The following is a 15,056-nucleotide window of genomic DNA, read 5'->3' on the forward strand; positions in this document are numbered from 1 at the left end:
ACCACTCAAGTTTCTCAATGTCCGCTTAGAGAGGCTTTAGCGGAAATGTTACTGAAACACTGTTGTCATGGTTTCTCTGTCACCAAAGAATAATGTAGTGCCGGCTTCCTGCACTACTCTAAGTGCACAGGCACAGGGCTTGAGGTTTTTCTAACTTTAAAATATACTTGTGGCTACCTTGATGACCACAGACAAACAAACAACCTACCACAGCAAAAAGCCAAACTGGAGGCACTTAGATGTTGCACATACAGGAAACACGTGGAACTGGCACAATGTCTTTAGGAAGGTGAAAACAGCTACCTTCATTGGTAAAGAAACCTGTTGATCATTCCTTGTTCATCTCTTCCCTTGCTTACAATAATCTCATCCTGTGACCACACGCATTTCTCCTTTCATGCCAACCCAAATATGAAACTTTCTGAGTTTCTTCATTCATTTCCTACCTCTTTGTCTCCTACATCTTTGTTGTTTCCATTGAGCTCTGAGATTGCTTTTACCACTCTTGCTGTGTTGGGATGTGGAAGTGGGGTAGACACTCTGTTAATTTAGCAGGGCCCCACTGATGTGGAAGTGCCTCAGAGAGCTGTTCACAGCTGCTTGCAGGAATAGAACTGCTCACAGTAGCAGTCCATCAGACACAGACACTTGCCATGACGTGCTGCATTCAGTGAGCTCAGTGCTATTAGCACTCTGACAATATCGCTGCAGATGGGCAAGGGCTCCATCTGAGCTGTCTCTTTGAGTTTGCTCAGGGACACTGAGGGTGAGTCTTGGGCTGCGAAGAGTGAAAAGCCATAGACTCCCATGGACTTAAAAGAACAATCCTGGATGCTCTAAAGCAGCTGTGTGTGCACAAACCATGCAGCTCTCAGCTTGGCCAGCAGCCTGGGCTTGGAGAGCATTTGTTTTTTACTTACAATAGCAGTCCAGCTGTGCTTGAAAAGCTATGGAAGAGCAGCAGAAATAGAGAAACTTAAGAAAAGCTGTGAAAAAGCTGAGTACAGAGTTTCACTAACCTCCCCCTCCCCACAGGGACCAGGAGGAGTAAAGCGAAGCAAGGTAGACCTTTTTTAGTTGAACTAAAGAGCAAAAAGACAAGGAATACCAGGGAGGACCAATAAGTTTCACTGCAAATCCTTCCGTGCAAGGACCATTCCTTGGTTCATTTCTGGGCACAGTTTTAAAAAGGGCTGCTTGCCAAAGACTTGCAGTTCTACCGCAAGGACCCATTATTAGCATCTTCCTCCAGGGAGGAATTTATTTGCTGTTGACTGGAAGTTGCTTAGAAATTTTAGCCACTCCTCTTCTGCTGTCTCCAAAATGCATGGTACCCAAGGAGAATATGATCTGGTCATTAGACAGCTTCTTCTGCACCCTGTGAGCAGGTGGGACTGCACCCATAGCACTGCTGGAAAAGAATTGATTCTTATCATCTTGTTCATCATTCCCCCTGTGGAATAGACCGTGTCTTCCTGTGCCTGAAATGATTTCCCTTTCCTCCTTCAAATCCCTCCTTATGTTTCATTTTTCATGTGCTTTCCTATGATAGTGTACCCTAGGAAATTGTTTGCTCCCATCTTTGCCTTGATCTTTAAGCACGTAGAGCTGGACAGCTAAATAGAGCAAATGCCTCCCTGGGATCCAGCCTGTTCCCACACACTGGAATGGTGCCACGGACACCTGTGATACTTTCTAAATAATAAAACAGCCGGAGAAAATGCAGTCCCAGATCTGATTCTTGGCTGCACGTAAAACCCTATTTATTCTGCGGTGTGTGAAAGGGCCTTGACATGAGAATAACTACAGTTTATACCCATTTTCATATGCAGGAAACTGAAGGCAGTCATCAAGGAAAAGAGACCTTTAACCCCCATGCCCTTAGAATTACAAAAAGCATTTTGGTGTCATTAAAAATGAAAGGTCTAGAGTAAGACAGGCTTTAACATTTATAACCTCTTTAGCTATTACTGCCACAAACAAAACTAGCCCATGAAAACAGACTCTGTGACAGTGTTATGACACCTGAGCTGCTCTGTAGCACAGGCCACCCAGCCGCACCAAATCAGTCTCATGTCTGTCCCAGGGAAGTGCAGTTGATCTAGAGTATCCTTGATTTGAGGCTTTAACTGATGGACAAGCCTCCTTAGCCCTTGGCAAGTTAATCTCACGGGCTTTCTCTTCCACATTAGACACCAATAGACTACAGGCCCACATGCCTTTCAGAATTATCTGCGTGTCCCCATGACCCATAAAGGGATGCTTGGCTTGGACTAACACCTAAATTCAGATGGCTAACACTGCTGGGATAAATCCCGTCTTCCTGTCTCTGACTGAGACTTCTCTGAAACTTTGCTTCCAGAATCTGGATTCTTTTGGCTCTTTGAAATTTATTCCAAAAAAGATGTGGCCATCTAATCAACTAGGACCACATCTGTGAATAAACTGACTAATGAGTGTAAATAGTTTAATTCTCATAGGAAAAAAAAGCCTCATGGAATTGTGCAATTGCACAAAATGAGGCAAAGATGGCCTGGAACCCTGCCCTGTGCTTCTGAGGTACCCTAAGATACTTCAGACCATGAAAAAGAGAACAGATATAGAGAATCCCACTGATACATTCTCTTGGCATGTCATTTACCTTTATATGACTGCCATCAAAAAAAAATATTCTCAGCATATAAATACCAAGTATGAAACTTATCTGCATGTATGCAGGTCCTCAAATCTACACAATATAAAAATGCTGGCTTCCTCTCTGTTACCTTGATAGCACCTTACAATGCCTTTTCAACACATGCTGTCACACAGAAAGGTTATCTGCTCCTAGGAATCATACCTTATTTTTGCCCTCTATTACAGCCGTTCTCTCAGTGATGCTCTGGATCCTGTTCCCTACGTTGCTGCCAGCTTTCAGGATGAAAGATCCTTCAGTATAAAAGCAAAATCCATGTCTAAAGACAAGAAAAATTGAAATGTTATTGATTTGATGGTAGAAGTTGGATAGAAATTCAACACATAAGACAAAATATTTGATTTGAAAACAGCGATCAGTCAGGAAAACTGCAGGTGCTGCAATGACCAGGAAAGTGTAATTGCTTTTCATTAAATCTTGAGGTTTAGAGCCTGATAATTGGATTCACTTCCTCATACACTCCTTGAAAATTAGCTCTCTGGAGTAAATGTTCACATTTAGCAAGCTGTACAAGACGTACATCCCATTTCCAATGCTCCTGTTTTCAGACATGGCCAAAACATGCCTTCATACTATTTTTAGCCTTTAACTCAAGACAAATTATATTTGTTTCAAGATGCATTCCATAATGCATTGGATGCTCTTTTACTCTGTGCAGGTTCTTTCTGCCTTAACAAAAGATTATGCCGGTTTTCATTTCTGAATATTTTTTTAGTTCCGTTTACAAAACAGCACGATATTAATACTGAGGCTTAATGATTACAAGACACAAAGTAAAAACAAGCGTAACCCTGCAAATGAACAAAATGAAGTTAAACAGAATTATACCCAAATGAAAAAGGGATTTAAATGATAATTTAACTGGAAGAAAATCAAATACATCTTAATGAATGGAAGTCCCAGAGATAAAATGTTTTTGCCTTATGCAACAAATTGGCTTGTAATCAGAACATTCAGGTGTGGTCATGGTAGAGATAATTTGTTTCTTAGAGTCTGATTTGGTACACATGGATATAAACACATTGGAATGCTTCTTAAGTGCTGCCTGACGCTGTTCTTCTTTGAGAATATCTAGTTCAGTTTTTCATGCAGAATTTAGTTGTTGCTTGTTAAATTCCTGCATCATTGGCAGAGATTAACCCTTCAGCTTGATGAGGTTCTTTCAAATACACCATGTTCCTTGGATTTGAAAGATAATGGCTGTCATATCTATAGTCAAATAGTTCTGACTTGTATTACAGTTGTTTGGAGAAATGAACTTTAAAGCCCAGTGACTGAAAAACAGAATATGATGCAATCCTGAACAAAGAATGAGGTTCATTTCCCTTCAGCCAGCTATGCAGTTTGCTTTGCACAGTAAACTTTGTGTTGTTTAGAGTACCAATGGTACACCAGCTTTACATGCCTGTTTTTAATTGTGCAGCTTTGCGTCAAACTGGCCAATGACTTAGCAGATATTACAGCTTAAAGAAATAACGACTTTGGATAATAACTTTGGCTGCCCAAATTTCACAATGTGCACTGAAAGGATGAGTGTGTTGAAAAGACAAAAAACCCAAAAAACAGGAGAAGGCAATGGAGATTCATGCATGGAGAAAGGACAGGGAGCAAGAGCCTGGCAGGAAAGCCCTACCTACACAACCATGTCTTTCAGACTCTGCTTTAGAAGCCAACTTATAACACATTATTTTTGAGGCCAGGGTGAATGAAAGACAGGCGCATTAATAAGGGCACCTGCTGCACTCATATGGGGAAAAATGGTTTAAATTATTCAGAAAGGTAGATGCCATTTATTTTGCACATTTAAAGCTTTAAGAAGTCTGGTTCTGTGACAAGAATAAAACACAGAAGGCATGATAATTTGGCTAAGCTGGTAACATTTTCATGCCATAGAAGATATCAAAACTCAATTTGTGGTGCTAGGCACATAAACAAGCAGTATCAAAAGCACATTTGTGACTGGATGCAATCTATACAGGAAAACAGAGACACCAAAATCCCACTTCATGCATATTAAAAGGTGTCCCCTAATTTATTTTTTTCACCATCCCCACAGAATGCATTTATGTTTCTTTGTTACAGTGCTGAAATTTTGTACTCTTTACCACAGAAGTCCTTACACATATTTTGGTAAAGGACAGAAAGAAGGCATAACACATATTCAGAAGCTGTCTGTACATCTCTGAAAAGCATCTTCAATTTCCTTTCTTACAGCTCTGGAGCCTCTAGACTCAGTTGCTATTATTATAGTCTTCCTCACAATTCCTTAAAAAGACTGTATATATTTAGTTTGCCATGTCTTAGGGATGAGGACAGTGGTATGTCTTAGTTGATGCTTAGCACAATGAGATGCTGATTACTCATTAATACCAGAATGCAAACCACCATCATAACTACAATAGCATCCCAATAACGAGAAAAACACATGTAAAGTGCTGTATTAGCCCTGGAGGCATATATGTGAACTCTACTGACGTCACATTCCATTCTATATCCAAAATGGCGATTAATGCAATTAGAGTAGAAAATAAAATACGCTTCATAGCTGTTATCCATGGTTTTAATAACAAAGGAGTCACAATCAAGCTGAGAATGCTACATCCAACAGCACACAGCTGGAGGTGTGAGTACTGTTGTACACACAACGTTGGCTCCACCGACTGCTGGATCAGCAAACGTTTACGGATCAGTTGCAGCACGGCTGCCAGGCAGAGTCTAGGACAAGACTCAGACTCATCCCTTTGGATGCAGAACCAGATGCTTCCTCTAATCAGCTGCCAAATCCCTTCACTTTAACCTCAAATACACTAAAATAGCTCAGGGACAGCACACAAGCTGTGTCCACTATCCTGAGCTGGCTACTCAGGTTAATGCTCCAAGTCATCCCACCTCTTACCGCTGCCAGGGGTGCCATGTGAAAGATGCTACCTAAGCCAACAGCATCAGGTAGAGATGGGGAAGGGGAAAATTAGTCCAAAGTCCTGCCTCTTAACTTGACCTCAGCTTCTAACTGGCATTTTGTAACAGAAAGAGAAGAAGTTCTGCTGAACTTAGATGTAATCATCAAACCAAATGTTTGTGTTGAGCACAGATGCTTGGAAAGAAAGAGAAAAATGAAAACACAAAAATCCATGCTGGCTGGAACCAAAATAGGCAATCATCTTCCTGTTAACTCAATTGATGTTGCATAGAGTGTGTCCTCACATAACATCAGCAGCATATTTTTCTGATTTCAAGGAAATTACCAATTTCTTTTAACTACCCACTCAGTAAAATAACAAGGGCATTGCATTTTTAGCAGGAACTGTCTGTGTTTGCAGGGAAATCCCACTGCATTTGAGGTATTTCAATCTTAATCCAGATATCTCCAGAGTACATGAATTCCTGAAATGTTTTGTTGTGGGATGAGCCTTGGTGCTTTGCATCTTCAGGAAATCTTACAGCAGGGTTACTGCCGGGTTAGTGAACAAGCACACAGCGTGCACAGGGATTGATAAACAAGCTGATCTCCACCAGAACATTTCTATGCATTTCTTCCACCTCTGTCCCTGCAGACCCTTTCACGTTTCTACTTTGTGGGTGCATCTCTGCATACGTAGAGATCCCACATAAGAAATACTAACAGGGGTGTGTACAAACCTAAGTTTATAGAAGTTACACAACCTCAAAGTGAGGTAATCAGACTCTGCTGCCTTAGTGGAGTGCTGGTAGGAGCAGAGCATTCAGGTTAATCACACTCTAAGTAGTTTTTCCCATATGCCTGCATGCGTGCTGGCATGCACATTTGCAGGTGTTCACCCACACAGGCACACATCAGCCTTTGTGTCAAGAGCCTGAGAAAAAGGCTATTCTTTTGTAAAAACAGGAGTCACTAATTCTCTGTGAGGCTTTCAGAGAAGACCAGCACAGGGGGAAAGAGGGGTGAGAGTGGTTCTGCCTGTGGCAGGGTGAGTTCTGCTGTCAGCATTGCTCATCACGCAGAGCTTCAGGAATTTACATGGATTTGGAGAGGCTGGGGGGGTTTATGCAACCAGAAGTCCAGCTTTATAAAAGGTCTGTGATGTGTGGAGTTGGCACCCGCGGGGGCCCTGGAGAAATGGCTGGGGGGAGGGGAGCCAGCCTGCTACTCGAGAATACATCAAGCCCTTCAGGAAGCAGAGTGTGCCATGTTTGAAGATGCAAAGATAATCACAGTGCTGGGAACCGTCTTGTGTAGCGGAGGAAGCCAAACAACAAGAGGAAAGCAGCATATGCTCGTGATTTCGCACAGGAAGCTAGCAGCACCTCCTGCCAAAGCAAGATAAGAAAACTCCCATGGCCTATTCTGGACAAGGCTGTGGAGATCAGCCTTCGCTTCACACTGTCCTCGCTCCGCTCCGTGGCCCGTTCCCTTTCCTAATGAGTTTCAGAGCCCTCACTTCTACGAGCATGCAGCATGCCAAGCACAATAGCATGGTGTATTTATAACTATCAACAGGGAAAATTTCCAGGGTAAGAGTGTACTTCATGTCATCTTGATGTATTTCAGTGAAATCCCACTACAAACCAGCTCCAAGCTAAAGTCCTGCCGATGAAACTACTGGTCTCAGAAGAAAAGCTGCTGGGTGATTTATAGCAGAGCATGGGAGATGAGGTAAACAATTTGTCCAGTTACTCATAGACTGGTTTGACCTCACGTATGACAGTCAGTTCTGATTGAAAGCCCCAGATCCAGCCCAGCCAAACACATCTTCTCCATGCCAAAGTACTGCAGTTTTCAGTTCAAGCAGTGCAACAACAAATACCAGTGAAAGAGCCTCAATCCACAGATCAGTTGGAAAAATACTCATCTTCTGTCTCCTTGTCTTCCCAGCTTCTCCCTCGCAAGCCCTCCTGTGTGATTCCAGAGGCCATTGCAATCGTTACCTCGTGTAACTTGAACTTCATTCAACTCTCTAAGTAAGCATTCCTCTTGGCAAAGCCCCTGGCAGCCTCACTCACACTCTCATTCATCGGGGTAGTATTTGTTGGGAGGGAGAGGAAACCATCCTGTCACCAAGAGTGCCCATTTTTTAGAGTGACTATTGGCAGTCACCATACTTTTCTCAGCAGCTATCCTTTTTTTAGGGCAGCAATTCCTAGCAGCGTGAGGGCAACATTACTACAAATTCAAGCTGGGCTGACTCACATCTTTTAAGAGGCAATGGCGATGACACTAACATTAAGACAGGAACTCTGGAAATTCCTGCAATTGTAAAGAACACATAGGAATTGGTTTTTATTTGCAAGTTACCAAAAAAAATCTGAATGGCATGGGCCATGCCTGCTCTGCACCTCAGCGTCCAGTGCCGTGTGATTGATAGCACAGGGCTGGTGTAGCCATGCGTCCTTGGGAATATTGAGTCAGTTTGAAGCAGGAAACAGAGAGGAAAAATAGTAGCAGGGAGCATGTAGAGTTTGTAAAACGTGCTTTATGGGGGTGGGGGAAGGAGAACATGTGCTGGCTCCCTACCAGCTTTGTCTATGCATGTGATTCTATGATTCTAAGAAGCTATGGTCCAGGTGCTCCTGCTCTAGGTCAAAACCAATCAGTTAGAGGTGGAAATACTGGCAAAACTGCAGCTGGGAGCTCATCCCAAACACCTTCCCTAATATGCACATTGGTGGAGCTAGCAGGAAAACTACAGGTGGTAGGAACTGGATATATTTTACATTGTTTATTGTTTGTTTGTTTATTTCTATTTATTTATTTAGGATCAGGACCCTGATGTTCCAAAACCTCATTCTCCTGGGGGGTATCTTTGAAAAGAGCAGGGTAGATGGCATTTAGAGCTTTGTTGAGTACTTTCATGGCTCTATCAAAAAAGGAAGCATTTGACAGCTGTACATTGCCTTTCTTGCTATTACTGATATTCAGCCAGATAACTGGATGGTGTTTCCCTTTCATACTCATCCTTTCCAAACATTATGACTTACCCTTAACTATTCCAGTTTGCTGCCTGGAAAGCTGATTGATCTGAGCTATCTCAAAAGAAGCAGCAAAATCAACAGCAATGTTACCTACCCTAATTTTCAGTATTTCATCAGCCCATACTCTGATTTCCACAGGAAAAAAATCACTTCTTTAACTGCACATCTGAGCACCCTGCAATACCAGTTACTTGCAACAAAAAATGCAGAAGACTGAGGCTGAGGGTCACCAAAAAAATAATTTTGCTTCCAACTTCTTTGCCATTACTTGAAACCTCTGGCTGCTAGGGAACCTAACAGCATTTGAAAGTAATTTTTCAGGTGTCTAGGCGTACTGAGGCTGAAATTTTATCACCTTGTCTTATCAGAAGATTATATTTTGCTTTTTGATCTTTAATTTTGTGCTTCACACTGCTTAGTATTCTTCACCGACACAGAATACCATCATATTTCAGCCAAACCTACCTTCCTTCCTTGTTATACAACTCTCTTCCCTCCTTTACTAAACTCTCATCTCCCATGAAACCGCTGTGATTCAGCCTCCACTTTCTCTGTGCAAAAACAAAAATCATGTCCTGCACAGAGAAGCAGGATGTTGACTGGAAGTATAGAATTATCCCACGAGATTTTCATAAGCACCTAGAATTTCTTTCAGGGGAAAAAATTGTTTGATTTTGAGAGTCTGTAGTACTGCAAGGAAGAGGATCTTGCAATTTAGTTGAACAGTCAGAATCCTAAAGAGAAAGTCCACAAAATCTCTACATACAAAGTCCACTCTTGTACTCAGTTTCTTTTTATTTCCAATTTATGTTCCCTAGAAATAAAGTCCAAGATATTGTTTAGACCCTTCTAGTGTAAATTATTTCCCTTGCACAACTCACTTCTAATAGCTCACTCAACTTCTAGACATAACCTTACATCTATAATATTCCAAGATCCATGTATTCACAACTCCTTCCTTCTCAGAATGCCAAAATCCCCCTTTTTTTCCTTTTCTGTCCTGTCTGGATCCTCTTGGGTCTAGAAAGGAGTAACTCTTCAGTAGCCCATTTACGCAGTCCTTCATACTGCCTGTCTTGCTGACAGGCTGGAAGCACAACTCTCACCCTTTCTGTATTCCAATGATTAGCAAAGCAGACAGAGGAGCTGTTGACCCACTGAGGTTGTGTTTTTCAAGATTATTTGTTTTCAGCTTCTCTTCAAGTAGGGGTCTGGGAGCAACTCTCGGCTGACTGGAGTGAGGGACTGAAGTCTAGGCAGAAAACAAGGAAAGGATGAGAAAGAATGGAGGGAAACATTTTTAAGGAGAGAGGGGAGTTGATTAGAGGGAAAACAGGAAGAGAAAATACTGACAGGCATGGATGTAAGACCAAGGATCCATCTACCCCATATCCTGTCCCAACAATGACCATATGCAGATGGTTGGGGATGAGTAAGAGTGGGACTAACTTCAGATATTTCCTTCTAATACTCCCCCAGTCACCAATTATTATCAGCTCAGGAACTTCCCGCAATATAGACTGTTTCTTCCAAGACTTAGAAAGTTTTCAAATCCCCAAAATCTTCTGGCAAGGAGATTCACAACTACTCTATCCACTACACGAGGAGCTATATTCTTTTTCAGTTCCAAATTCTGCTCCTCCTGTCTTCATCTATTGGCCCCTAACTCTTGAATTGGAAAATATATACACAACTGATCCTCAGACGTGTGTCTTTCACAAATCTGTAAGTCTCTATCCTGTAGCTCCCAAGTCGCTTCTTTTTCAGTCTGCAAGAGTCTTGATCTCCCTCCTAACTCATCCTTCACACATTCCTCTCATTCTCTGAAATTCCTTTGATCCTTTTTGATGCTATTCCTGGTGTACCTCCCAGTTTGGCTGCATCCTTTGAAATGAAAGGATCAGAAATGCTCATAGCATAAAAGACATGGATAATTTATGGATTTGTGGAGTTATCATGGTGTTCTGTACTGTGGTCTTTGTTTCTTTCCCGGTAATTCCTAACACTTGATTTTTTTTTGAGCTGCTCATGGTGGTTCTCACTTTCACAAACCCATCTATCACAGCACTCAGATCCCTCTTTGTAGTAGTAATGATCAGCCAACAGCTTTTTAACATGTATTTTACATATGAAAGCAAGATTTTTTCTATGTATATCATGTGCATTTATCTTCAGTGAATTTCACCTGCCATTTTTTCACTCAGATACCCGGATTCATAGAGCTCTGCATTTCATTGCAATCAGCCCCTCATCCTTACAAATCTGAACAACTTGTCATCATCAGCAAACACTGTCACCTCCTTGCCACCTTTTCCAGGTTATTTCTGAACGTGTTGACAAGTACAGACCCCAGCACTGGCTCCTGAAAAACTTCACTGATCACCTCCCTACGCTGCAAGAACTGGCTGTTCCCTCTTAACCTCTGTTTTCTATTTTTTAACTGAATATTTTTTTCTGAGCACGATCCTACCTCACATGCCTGTTCAAAGCCTTCTGCAAAGGCTTTTTGAAAGGCATACACACAAAAGGAAAGAGGATGCTAACTAAAGTTTGTATATTTTTGTAAAAGGTGTACTCGATCCAGTAATAGCACTCCATTCATAATCACTCCTAAGCACACACAGGGCTTGACCTGGTGCCTTCCTTTGGCCAGGAGCCCCTGCTAGTGCAGGAGCAGGCTTCTGGCTACGGGCTGGGACTCCCCACTGGCTCGGACACTGCCAGCGTGCGGGGCCTCGCTCACGTCGTGCAGTCCCCACGTACAGCCTGTCACACACTTTGTTTCCTCTGGGCTGGGCCACACGGAGCAAAAGATCAAGCAGAAACATGCCACCATCTACGTGACCCTTAAATGTTTTTCCTTTAGGCTGGGTGTCAGACTGCACATAGGAAAGCCAAGAGACCACCCTGTGAAGGCAGCAAGAAGTAAAAAAAAAAAGAAATTGGGAAAAAAATAAATGGAAGAGCAAGTGAAAAAAAAAAACAACATAGGCAAGGGAGAATAAAAGCGGGATACTAAGCAGAGTATCCCTGACCATCTGGATCCTGCTGTAGCTCTTATGTTTGAAGATTGATCAATGACAAAATAAATAATACAATGCTTCTTGTTTTAATTTTTTAAAAATTTGATTTGAAGTGATTCGGAAACTAGCAATATTGAAACTTGAAAGCTTAAGGTTCTGATTCAACTAAGATCCATAATGAAGTAATTTATACTTGCAGAATAAATTTGTCTGTGGACAGAATGGGGCAAACTCTACTCAGTATAAAGCATGTATTTCTCAAGCTTATGTAAACATACGGATGTGCCAGATCTGATTCAAACGGCATTTTGCAAACAAAATATTAAAAATTTTATAAATTCCATAATAGTTACTGAAAACAGGGACTTAGGTCTACTCAGAGGAAAGAATGTGTTCACAAGCAAACATTGGCTTTTGGCTTCCACTGAAAGTGTAGAATGAGATACTTGTGCTTATTCCTTATTCAGGCTGAAGCAGATCAGATGCTGTTTCACTCCTCTTTTTCCTTTGGCTTCGAGTTCCCTGGTTGTCCACGCTGCAGCAATGTACACCCATGACAGTTCCTCTGCATTTTTTTAAAGTTACGTAAAAAAACACAGGGTTTGACTTCTATTTATACTAATCTATTTCCCCAACCTCACCAAAATAAGGGAATAGCTAGCAGGATTTTTGGTGTACCCATAAGTACCTTTACATTACTAGATTGTTGAAAGGTGATTTTCTTGTAGCGCAGGGTGGAAGGCACAAAGGCCACCAGCCAGAGCCTCAGCCAGTGTGAAGGGAGAGCTGAGGATTCAGCCACATGTCAAATTAAACAAGGGCATTTTAGAACTACCTGTTTGTTAATGGCATCTGACCTACTTATACCAGCTCCAAAGACTCGGACTTTCCCTTCCTGAAAATAGAAGGTGGCACAGGGAACAAAACAAGTCACTGTGGGCAAGCTAATGGGCATCAATGTTTGCAGACATTCAACAATTAAATTTGGGTGGTTCAGTACATTCCTAATTAAGTACAATTAACATTTGTTCTTTACTTGTTCATTTTACATACCTCACTGATGTCCCAAATCTGGTTTCCCCAGATCATCTATCCAAGCACATCCTAATGATTCTGCCTTTCAATCCCTTATTAATACCCTGACATAAACAATGCAGAAGTGCAATTAGACTGCTATGCACACATGGCCTGCCTCCTCTTTCACTGAAGCTGCTGGGAGTCTGGCCATGCACTGTCATTATGATAGTTTCAGTCTTTCTGTATCTCTGCAGAAGTTTCAAGAAACACCTCAAGCTTTTTCCTCCCAGATACTTTATGTATTCATCTCTCCATCTCCAATCCCATCATTAGGTGGTTTTACAACCAAGTAGAGTTCATATCTTGACACTATAGTCAGGAGAGAAGAGAATTATGTACCAGTTTCCCCAATTACTTTATTTTTGTAAGCAACTCCATAACACTGTTAGATTTCTCTCTCCCTCAAGCAAACATATGCAGAGGGAAAAAAAAAAAAACAACAAACAAAAACCAAAAGCCAAAAAACCACACATTTATGTGATGGCAGGGTTGTAAAATAATGACATAACATTCAGTCTGAGGCTAAACAAAACTGATAGCTCAAGAGGAGAGAGGCAGCAAGGTGATGGGAGAGTTGAAACACCCGTGGTAAAATTTCAGTGTTGCAACTGTCTGCCATTTCTGAAGGGCCTATCAGTCAAACCTTGGGCAGAGGTTGAAGATCTGTCTTGAACTGCCCACGTAGAAATGTCCAGGGAGAGAAACTGGCCCCAAACAACACCACACAGCTGCTGAGCAAGCCAGTGCTTCCAGTGAGCAATAGCAGTATCCCACATGCCTTTCTTGGCAATTCCTGCCAGGTCAGTTTAAGATAAACAACGTCTACTGAAGAGATTCAGGTCAAGAGCCATTAACATCAAGCACGTTCCCTGCATGCAGACGTTTGTTCTGCAGCCTCAGAACTGATCTGTTTTAGGTGGATCCCAGCCTGTCTGGCTCTGGAGACCCTCAGCAAGCCCTGCTGCTGTCTGCCACCATACACCTCTGCTGACAACCCAGCCTTAGACAAACTCAGGATGGATGGGATGGCTCCAGAGTGGTAGAAAGGAGGCTAAGGAGGCTGCTGGGCACTTCAGGACAAGTGTCCCACAGGGCTGTGCTTTTCTATATCCATTGAACACACCTGGGGGCTGTCCAGCCTGGGAATGTGTCTGCTACAGAGCAGCAGCATATGCTGCAGTAAGATAGCCCTGGAAAAGCAGTTTCTCAGTCATTTAAGACAGACTGATTTTTTTTAAATGACTTTTCATTTTATTTTGCATTGCATCTTCTACTGTCATTTGGCTGCCATCTCTAAATTTAAGAGCTCTGCATAAGCTTAAAAAAACTCCAAATATTGCTTTTTTGCCCCAGACAGATTTCCTTGACTCTTCTATGTTTCCTTGTTTGGGTGAACATCAGAAGAGAATCTTTCCACCTACATATGTAGTTAGCTAGCTAGCTAAAAAGGTTAATAGCAAGAGTTGGTTTAAGCAAAGTAATTGTAACAGAAAACAAAGAACAGGGAATTTTTAATGATGTTGATCTTTCCATATTTCAAAAATTCTCATTTGTTGAGCAATTTTACCACTTTTTTATTTATTATTATTTGCTACTAAGGAAACTATGGAAATTATTTAATTTGGCCAGTCTCCTGCAACTGGCCTGAGTGAAGCAGAGAGAAGAGTGATGCAAATTGACTGTATCAATCAGAAATCATTGAACTATATCTGCAATTAAAAGCAATGGAATTCATTGAGGTATTTTTAGATTTTTGTAACTGAAATACTGCTTGGAAAACAAAATGAAAGAAGTATCTACACAAACTAATGGTTGCTATTAAAGGAGGCCATAGGGAACAGTCCTTCAAAAATAAATGCATCTAACTTAGGCAATCAGTCTCCAGCTGGCAGCGCCAGTGCTCAAGTGGAGTGAAGTTAAGCACACATATAAAGAGATATTGGAGCAAACAGATCTTGGAGCCAACAGTGTCCTGCAAGGTCTTTGCAGCAACAGCATCTTTTTGTCCAGAGTGCACACTCTGTCCTGTGACATGGGACTCAGAAATTTCCTGAGAATCTCTACTACCTCACACTGAAGGGTAACCCATGGGGGTTCATTGCTTGAAGTACCTGGTACACCTGTGTACAGAAACAAGCACTGCCTGACCACAAACAGAGCAGCATTTTACAATTGGAAACCTGGCTTTGGGCAGATAAATAAAAAAAGTGCTGTAATGGCAGAACAAGATATGTTCTTATCTCCTACACAAGGTACACACACATTAAATCTGTTGTTTAGGCAAACCTCCCATCACACAAAGAGGGAAGTAT

The 15,056-nt window shown here is 41.8% G+C and overlaps 1 protein-coding gene across 1 annotated transcript in view; it reads right to left on the reverse strand.

Annotated features, from left to right (window-relative positions):
- Positions 1–15,056, reverse strand: part of FLT1 (fms related receptor tyrosine kinase 1) — a 110,668-nt gene that overhangs the window by 55,876 nt on the left and 39,736 nt on the right. The window contains exon 11 of the mRNA XM_038138267.1: positions 2,840–2,954. Within this exon, the coding sequence (XP_037994195.1) occupies positions 2,840–2,954 (115 nt within the window). The remainder of the gene's footprint in view (positions 1–2,839; positions 2,955–15,056) is intronic.

Source organism: Motacilla alba, chromosome 1 (assembly GCF_015832195.1).
Source record: "Motacilla alba alba isolate MOTALB_02 chromosome 1, Motacilla_alba_V1.0_pri, whole genome shotgun sequence".
Taxonomy (NCBI): domain Eukaryota; kingdom Metazoa; phylum Chordata; class Aves; order Passeriformes; family Motacillidae; genus Motacilla; species Motacilla alba.